Below are 10,000 nucleotides of genomic sequence, written 5' to 3' on the forward strand. Positions count from 1 at the left end.
CTCAGCACAAATCATCAATATTCATGTGTGTACCTGTTAGGTAAACTGCTATATAATGAAGCCATCTGTTCCTTATGAAACACTGTGCTGCAGAGCGATAGTTAAGGTTGGAGCACTGAGTAACAGGACTCTTCACACTGTTTATGTGTAGAGCTGTAGAGTAAACAAATAACTCAATACAGTTTAGTAGAGTTTAAGCAGGACATAGCTGACACCAGCTGCGTAAACCCACAGAAAAAGCTACCTAAAAGCAAAAAAAAAAAAATGTCTTAAGAACTTATCTAAAGCCTCTTAACAGCTCAATACTGACTGGTCCTGATGGTGTATTGGTTGAGTTTGATTGAACTGCAGCTCTACTTAGATGATACAGTAGTCTTACCACTGACATCACCATTGTCCTCTCCTCTCCTGTACCCAGCTGACCTTCTGACAACACCCCCTGACCTGACCTCTGCTGCCGCCATGTACCGCGGTCCGGTCTACGCCCTCCATGACGTCGCAGACAAGATTCCCATGACCAACTCCCCCCTCTTGGACCCCCTGCCCAACCTGAAGATCAAGGTGTACAACTCCTCTGGTCTGGTCACCCCCTCTGAGGACCTGTCTGAATTCTCCTCCAAGCTGTCCCCTAAGCTGCCCCACTGCCTGCTGGATGGGGACACCATGGGGAGGAGGACCCAGACCCAGACCCTGCTCCGTACCGGCACCAGGGACCCCTCCTGTACCGCTCTGGGCTCCTTCAACTCCATGGGTGGACACCTCATTGTCCCCAACTCAGGTATGGGTCTTTATGGTACAGTCTCAGAGTAATTGGTCTATGGTATTTAAAAAAAAAAAAGTACCACCTTTTTCTCCCCAATTTTGATCTTGTCTCATCGCTGCAACTTCCCAACGGGCCCGGGAGGCCAAGGTCGAGTTATGTGTCCTCCGCAACATAATACGCCAAACCGTGCTTCTTAACACCTGCCCTCTTAATCTGGAAACCAGCCTCACCAATCTGCCAGAGGAAACACTGTTCACCTGGCGACATAGGTCAGCCTGCAGGTGCCCGGCATGCCACAAGGAGTCGCTAGAGCGCGATGAGCCAAGTAAAGCCCCCCCGGCCAAACCCTCCCCTAACCCGGACAACACTGGGCCAATTGTGCACCGCACTATGGGACTCCCAATCACGGCCAGTTGTGATACAGCCCGGGACTGACCATCCATAATATCACAATTATAGTTTTAAGCATGTTTTGAGGCTATACAGTGTTTGTTTACATTTACATTATTTAGAAACATTGGAGTTTAACAAGCTTATATTTTGGGTTTTGATGGGGTACAACAGTTGAACCAATTTCTTGGGGACTATATAAGTAATGTTCTTCAAGAATCAATGGGTATATACAGTATCATCGATTTATAAGTCCAAAAATATGGTATTTGGTATTTTATTAGGATCCCCATTAGCTGTTGCAAAATCAGCAGCTACTCTTCCTGGGGTCCACACAAAACATGAAACATAATACTGAATGACATAATACAGAACATCATTAGACAAGAACAGCTCAAGGACAGAACTAGGGCCAGCTGCAGCTCAACTAGGTATTTCCTTGCAGCACTGAACCACACGACTGGACAATAATCAAGATTAGACAAAACTAGAGCCTGCAGAACTTGCTTTTTGGAGTGTGGTGTCAAAAAAGCAGAGCATCTCTTTATTACGGACAGACCTCTCCCCATCTTTACAACCATTGAATCTATATGTTTTGATCATGACAGTTTACAATCTAAGGTAACACCAAGTAATTTAGTCTCCTCAACTTCTTCAACAGCCACACCATTCATTACCAGATTCAGCTGAGGTCTAGAACTTAAGCAATGATTTGTACCAAATGCAATGCTCCTAGTTTAAGAGATGTTCAGGACCAGTTTATTACTGGCCACCCATTCCAAAACAAACTTAACTCTTTGTTAAGGGTTTCAGTGACTTTATTAGCTGTGGTTGCTGATGCGTATATGGTTGAATCATCAGCATACATGGACACACATGCTTTGTTTATTGCCAGTGGCAGGTCATTAGTAAAAATAGAAAAGAGTAGAGGGTCTAGAGAGCTGCCCTGCGGTACACCACACTTGACATGTTTGACATTAGAGAAGCTTCCATTAAAGAAAGCTTCCATTTAAGAAAACCCTTTGAGTTCTATTAGATAGATAGCTCTGAATCCATGATATGGAGTCGGTTGAAAAGCCATAGCACATAAGTTATGTTCAATAATATCAAAGGCTGCACAGAACAGTACTGCTGTTCTAACAGTACTGCTCCCACAATCTTCTTTCAACCAATCATCAGTCAGTTGTGTCAGTGCAGTACATGTTGAGTGCCCTTCTCTATAAGCATTCTGAAAGTCTGTTGTTAATTTGTTTACAGAGAAATAGCTTTTTTTTTTGGTCAAACACAATTTTTTGCTAAGAGCTGTCAGCAAGCTTATACAGTATGTCTGCTGTTAGAACCAGTAAAGGCCACTACCACTCTTGGGTATATTTTTATTTATTTAAACTTTATTTAACTAGACAAGTCAGTCAAGAACAAATTCTTATTTACAATGACGACCTTCCCCGGCCAAACCCGGACGACGCTGGGACTCCCAATCCTGGCCGGATGTGATACAGCCTGGATTCAAACCATGGACTGTAGTGACGCCTCTTGCACTGAGATGCAATGCCTTAGACCGCTGCGCCACTCGGGTAGCGGAATTACTTTGGCTTCCCTCCAGGCCTGAGGACAAAGACTTTCCTCTAGGCTCAGATTAAAAATATGACAGATTGGCGTGGCTATAGAGTCAGCTACTATCCTCAGTAGCTTTCCATCTAAGTTGTCAATGCCAGGAGGTTTGTCATTATTGATCGATAACAATACGTTTTCCACCTCTCCCACACTATCTTTACAAAATTCAAACTTGCAATTATTTTCTTTCATAATATATATATTTTTTGCATGAAAAACTGTTCGTTGTTGGCATTTCCAGCCTAAGTTTGCCCACTTTCCCAATGAAGTAATCATTAAAATATTTGGCAACATCAAATGGTTTTGTGGTGAATAAGCCATCTGATATGGTGAAAGATGTAGTTGAATTTGTCTTTTTGCCCATCATTTCATTTAAAGTACTCAAGTTTTTATATCATTGATCGTGGCTTCAGAATACAGTTTCTTCTGCTTTTTGTTGAGTTTAGTCACATCAGTTCTCAATTTGCAGTAAGTCAGCCAGTCAGATGTGTAGCCAGACTTATTATCCACTCCTTTTGCCCCCATCTCTTTCAACCATACAGTTTAACATCCCTCATCAATCCATCAATCCATGGAGCCTTAACAGTTTTAACAATCAGTTTTTTAACAGGTGCATGTTTATCAATAATTGGAAGAAGCAATTTCATAAATTCAAGTGCAGCGTCTGGATGCTTCTCGTTAATCACATCAAATCAGCTTGATCAGCTTGATGACAACCAGTCAATATTCAGGTCCGCAAGAAAGTAGACCTCTCTGTTTACATCAGATTAGATACTGACTGTTCACACTTGGTGGCCTATAGCAACACCCCTAAAGAAAAGGCTTTAGATGAGGCAGGTGAACCTGCAACCACAACACTTCAATGACACTTGACATGAGATCTTCTCTAAGCATTACAGGGACATGGCTCTGAATATATACAACAACACCTCATAAGCGTTCCTGTCTCTTCTATAGATGTTATATCCTTGTATTGCTACAGCTGTGTCTTCAAATGAATTATCTAAGTGAGTCTCAGAAATGGCTAATATATGAATGTTATCTGATGTTAGCAAGTTATTGATTTCATGAACCTAATTTCTAAGGCTACATATATTAATATGGGCTATTTTCATCCCTTTCTTGCGTAGCTTATCAGAGATAGACATGATACTGAAAAGAGCAAACAAAGTAAGAGAGAAAAATATACATTCAGTAGTCCATTAATCAGTTGGTGTGTGTGTGTGTGCTGCAGGGTTGAAGCTACGAACCAATAGGCTTGGCTCTCTCATCCTTTCCAGGCTTCTGGGAGGGATGCTGGACAATGAGCCTGTCATAGTGGATGTAAGCGATATCCCCACGCGCTCTGGCAGCTTTCATGGCTGGGATCAGTTCTTTCCTCTTCTGGCGCTCAGCTTCAGGATAGTCCTCGTTGAGGAAGAAATACGTTCCTCTCAAGTTCTTGGCTCTTTCCAGAACAGCTACCTTTTCCTTGAACCTCAGGAACTTGACCACTATCGGCCTGGGCCTACCAACTGGGCTGGTGGTGGGTTTTCCAGTCCTGTCGGCGCGCTACACCTCAATCTTCCTGTGGTCTATCTTCAATTTCAAAGAGATCATTTCCCTCACTTTGTCCTCAGACTCCGTCCAGGTCTCATGTGGAGATTCTGCAATTCCGTCCAAAACCTTGTTGTTCCGCCTTGATTGGATGTAGCTATTAAGGGTTCTAGCTTTAATACAGCACAGGCCAGGGTCTGTTTAGCCAGAAGGAAACTGTTGAGACAGAATATCCATAAGCGGATAGTCATTTGAAGTCAAGCAGTGGAATTAATTGAAGTCAAACTAATTAGTCCTATTCAAATTGAACTTTAAACTGAATAAGTATTCCGGTAAGTCTGTAAAGGTATTAATTTAAAAAAAACATTCCTGCAAATCCATCAGGTTCAGGGGCCTTAGCCATAAGCAATTAACAGACCGCTCTAGCCTCTAGATGATGATTGGAGCGTTGGTGCTTTCATACACTGACATTGGTTTTAGGTGCTTTATCAGTTCTCCCTCTTGTATAGTTTTTTGGAGCAGCTGACAAGGTCCCCTCGTGGTGAGTGTGTTAGAAGGCTGTTTCCTCAAAGTGACTTAGCACGGTGTGTGTAATAACAGGATTAGCAGCCTATGTGGAGTCAGGACTGACATGGTGATCATTCTCACCCCCCCATTACTTCCATCCCCCTTCCCACGCTATGCTCCAAAAGGGGGAGCGCTAGTTTTCCATTCATTCATTATGATCAGGAGATGACGCTGTGATCCTGACACGTCTTTCCCTCTAATTCACCAGGGATCACCCTTATCCTCTACACATGGCCTGTAATAGGGGCTAACACCATACTGAAGCATGACTCCCTGGAGAGAGGGAGGGAGAGAGGGGGTGAGAGAAGGAGAGAGAGTCAGAGAGAGAGGGAGGGAGAGAGGGGGAGAGAGAAGAAGAGAGACAGAGAGACAGAAAGAGGGAGAGATTTGACTTTGAAAGAGTTCTTAAAGCTCTCCACGGTCAATCAGAGCATGCGTTCCACACACTGCGTGACAGGGCTGTAAGAGTGGCTGGGTGCCTGTCTGCTCAGAGCACAGAGCATGTGGTTGGTACACTTCTGTTCTGTTCTGTTTAAGCTGTAGTACTGCCTACATTATCTGTGGGGTTCTCATTTAGCACATGCGGTCTGTTTGCGATGCAGTACAGATGCATGTTGACAGCTGGGAAAAGCAGGCAGAAACTTCTAGGGTTTCTGGAGTTTTTCTCTTGAAAACTTGTTTCTGGCTGATATTAGCTACCTCATCATGTTACACAGAGAGAGCGAGATAGAGATATTGTAAATCTCAAAAGTAAGCTTTGGCAATATGTACATTGTTATGTCATGCCAATAAAGCTAATTTAATTTAATTGAGAGAGAGAGCGAGAAAGAGAGAGCGAGAGCGAGAGAGAGAGCGAGCGAAAGCGAGAGAGAAGAACACATCAGTCATATAATATTTTGTGGTTCCTGGGTAATGAAATATTGCATTTCTCTCTCTCTCTATTCAATTACATTTCAATTTAAGGGTTTATGGCATGGGGAAACATATGTTAACATTGCCATAGCAAGTGAAGTAGATAATAGATAAAAGTGAGAAATATATATATATATATATACAGTAATCTGAAAAAACAGAGCAAGCAGTAAATTATTTTGTGTGTAATGTATTTTGCATTGTGTGTCGACCCCAGTAAGGCAAATGGGGATCCTACTAAATCAAATCAGACACAGATGGAGAACATTTAAATCACATACGTTCATATCTAACATATAATGTTGTTAGGGGACATTGTGAGGCAGTATTTAAACTACAGTAAGAGACAGGGAAGGGGCAGTAAGTGACATGGTTGTGGTTGTTTTGGCCTCAGGATGTCTCTCCACTGTCTGTCTCTCTACTGTCTCTCTGTTGCTCTGTCTGTCTGTCTCTCTCGGTCTGACTGGCAGGCTGTCTGTCTGCATGGGCCTAGGTAGGTTTTAAACACAGAATGACAGAGTGAGCATGACAGGGAGGGCTGGAGGTCAGTGCAGGGCTGGACAGACAGTGTGTGTGACTGGACTGTGTCTGACTAGTGTGTGTGTGTTACTAGTGTGTGACTATAATGTGTGTGTGACCACAGTGTGTGTGTGACCACAGTGTGTGTGACTTCAGAGAGTATGACCACAGTGTGTGAGGCTAAAGTGTGTGTGACCAGAGTTTGTGACTAAAGTGTTTGTGACCACAGAGTGTGTGTGATCGTGGTGTGTCTTGTCTCCACAGGGGTGAGTCTCCTAGTCCCAGCGGGGGCTGTCCCACAGGGTAGAGTGTATGAGATGTACGTGACTGTTCACAGGAAGGACAGCATGAGGTAACTACAATCTACGTTTTCCCTTCTGGCTCTGCTGTTTACACCGGTCAACACACACATCTCCTACAGACACTACCCACACTGTCACAACACGTCTAACCTGTGTGTCTGTGTGTTCCCCCAGACCCCCAGTCGATGACTGCCAGACAGTGCTGAGTTCAGTGGTGAGCTGTGGCCCCCCAGGGGCCCTCCTGACTCGCCCAGTCATCATCACCATGCACCACTGTGCTGAGGCCGATAGTGATTCAGCCGAGGATTGGCTGATCCAGCTCAAGAGCCAATCACAGCAGGCCCAGTGGGAGGTGAGTGGCATGTTGCTGTGCCTGACAATGTGTGTGGAGATTGAAGATGGTACTGGAAAAGGCGATGCAATACTGAGGAAAAAGACAAGACAAAGTTGGAGAGAAAGAACTAATGCAGAATTATAATGGATAAATTACATGAGGTAGGATGGCCGTGGGGATTAACAGAGTAGAGCAGGTCTGGGCAATTATTTTCCATGGAGGGCCACATTAGAGCCACATTAGGGCCACAAATATATTTTTGCCATCGCGGGCAAGAATCATATTACAGGATTATACATCATGTGTGTTGACAGATATCTATGTGTGTTGACAGATATCTATTGTAAATTACGTCTAGATATAATATGCTACTTATTTAACTGATTTAACATGCACAGAAATAAACCACATCCATGTTCTCCTTTTGGTAGGTATTTTCATTATTAAACATGCAATGAACTACACGGAGGGAAAAGTACACTGTGCATTCAGCACCACGGACAGAACTCTTGTTAACGGGTTGTACAAAAACACAAGAACAAGAGAGAGCTCAACATTACATATAAACTACTCAATCAGTGTGAGGAGTGAAGTCTCTGATGGGCATTGACTAGAGCAGTGAAGTCAGGTATAGTTTCTGACGTCGCTATGCGCAGGATTGCTGAGAGGTGAGAGTCAGTAAGAGATGATCTGTGCCTTGACTTGTTATATTTCATCACTGAAAATGTCTGTTCACATACATAGGTTGACCAAAACAGTACAAACATCTTCTGAGCAGAACTCCTAATCTTTGGAATGTTTTGTTAATCGAGAGATGCATAGAACCTTGTCAGTGACATTGTTTTGAAGAGTTCTCCAATCATTGCATCAGACTGAAGATCGATAAGCTCAAGTTGCAGATCAGTGGGAGCGTTATCCACATTGAAGGTGAAAGGAGAAGACACCAACAGCATGTCTTTTTCCAACACTTTGAAATCCTCAAAACGAGGAGAAAACTCACAGTTCAAAGCACACAGCAGCTTTGTATACTCCTCCCACTGGTCATCTGATAGGGAACAGACTAGTAGTGTCAGAAGGTCATCTGATAGGGAACAGACTAGTAGTGTCGGAAGGTGGGTGAGATTGTCTGCTTCTACTTGGCGTGTCAGGAGGAGTAATTTTCCCTTGAAGGCTTTGACAAGGCTGTACAGCTGATGTGAAAAAAGGTCCTCCCTTGTAGTTTGGAATTCAGTTCATTAATGAGGGCCATGATGTCCACGGTGAAGGCAAAATCAGCCAACCATTCTTTATCTTGCAGTTAAGGGAAATCCACATAAACTCAGCAAAAAAAAGAAGCGTCCTCTCACTGTCAACTGCGTTTATTTTCAGCAAACTTAACATGTGTAAATATTTGTATGAACATAACAAGATTCAACAACTGAGACATAAACTGAACAGGATCCACAGACATGTGACTAACAGAACTGGAATAATGTGTCTCTGAACTAAAGGGGGGATCAAAATCAAAAGTAACAGTCAGTATCTGGTGTGGCCACCAGCTGCATTAAGTACTGCAGTACATCTCCTCCTCATGGACTGCACCAGATTTGCCAGTTCTTGCTGTGAGATGTTACCCCACTCTTCCACCAAGGCACCTGCAAGTTCCCTGACATGTCTGGGGGGAATGGTCCTAGCCCTCACCCTCCGATCCAACAGGTCCCAGACGTGCTCAATGGGATTGAGATCCGGGCTCTTCGCTGGCCATGGCAGAACACTGACATTCCTGTCTTGCAGGAAATCACTCACAGAATGAGCAGTATGGCTGGTGGCATTGACATGCTGGTGCCTGCAGGAAGGGTACCACATGAGGGAGGAGGATGTCTTCCCTGTTACGTACAACGTTGAGATTGCCTGCAATGACAAGAAGCTCAGTCCGATGACACTGTGACACTCCGCCCCAGACCATGACGGACCCTCCACCTCCAAATCGATCCCGCTCCAGAGTACAGGCCTCGGTGTTAAGCTCATTCTTCGACAATAAACGCAAATCTGACCATCACCCCTGGTGAGACCAAACCACGACTCGTCAGTGAAGAGCACTTTTTGCCAGTCCTGTCTGGTCCAGCGACGGTGGGTTTGTGCCCATAGGCGATGTTGTTGCCGGTGATTTTGGTTGAGGACTAGCCTTACAACAGGCCTACAAGCCCTCAGTCCAGCCTCTCTCAGCCTATTGCGGACAGTCTGAGCACTGATCGAGGGATTGTGCGTTCCTGGTGTAACTCGGGCAGTTGTTTTTGCCATCCTGTACCTGTCCCGCAGGTGTGATGTTCGGATGTACCAATCCTGTGCAGGTGTTGTTACACGTGGTCTGCCACTGAGAGGACGATCAGCTGTCCGTCCTGTCTCCCTGTAGCGCTGTCTTAGGCGTCTCACAGTATGGACATTGCAATTTATTGCCCTGGCCACATCTGCAGTCCTCATGCCTCCTTGCAGCATGCCTAAGCCACGTTCACGCAGATGAGCAGGGATATTGGGCATCTTTCTTTGTCTTTTTCAGAGTCAGTAGAAAGGCATATTTAGTGTCCTAAGTTTTCATAACTGTGACCTTAATTGCCTACCATTTGTAATCTGTTAGTCTTTTATCGACCATTCCACAGGCGCATGTTCATTATTTGTTAATGGTTCATTGAACAAGCATGGGAAACAGTGTTTAAACCCTTTACAATGAAGATCTGTGAAGTTACAGTGCCTTGCGAAAGTATTCGGCCCCCTTGAACTTTGCGACCTTTTGCCACATTTCAGGCTTCAAACATAAAGATATAAAACTGTATTTTTTTGTGAAGAATCAACAACAAGTGGGACACAATCATGAAGTGGAACGACATTTATTGGATATTTCAAACTGATTTTTTAACAAATCTGCAAAAACTATGAGCTGAAAAAATTGGGCTCAGCAATTTCCGACAGGTCCCACACCCTTTTTAAGCATCTTCCCCAAACTCAGCCATCTCACGTTTGTGTGGTAGGGGAGATCTGCATGACATGACTCTGTCTCTTCCAACAGTGAGACAAACTGCCTGTGGT

At 44.1% G+C, this 10,000-nt stretch overlaps 1 protein-coding gene across 1 annotated transcript in view; it reads left to right on the forward strand.

Annotated features, from left to right (window-relative positions):
* The window catches only part of si:ch73-72b7.1 (netrin receptor UNC5C), a 36,536-nt gene that overhangs the window by 9,776 nt on the left and 16,760 nt on the right, over positions 1–10,000 (forward strand). The window contains exons 3-5 of the mRNA XM_042326669.1: positions 419–778; positions 6,566–6,653; positions 6,778–6,955. Coding sequence (XP_042182603.1) covers positions 419–778; positions 6,566–6,653; positions 6,778–6,955 — 626 coding nt within the window. The remainder of the gene's footprint in view (positions 1–418; positions 779–6,565; positions 6,654–6,777; positions 6,956–10,000) is intronic.

This window comes from Oncorhynchus tshawytscha, linkage group LG09 (assembly GCF_018296145.1).
Source record: "Oncorhynchus tshawytscha isolate Ot180627B linkage group LG09, Otsh_v2.0, whole genome shotgun sequence".
Classification (NCBI taxonomy): Eukaryota; Metazoa; Chordata; class Actinopteri; order Salmoniformes; family Salmonidae; genus Oncorhynchus; species Oncorhynchus tshawytscha.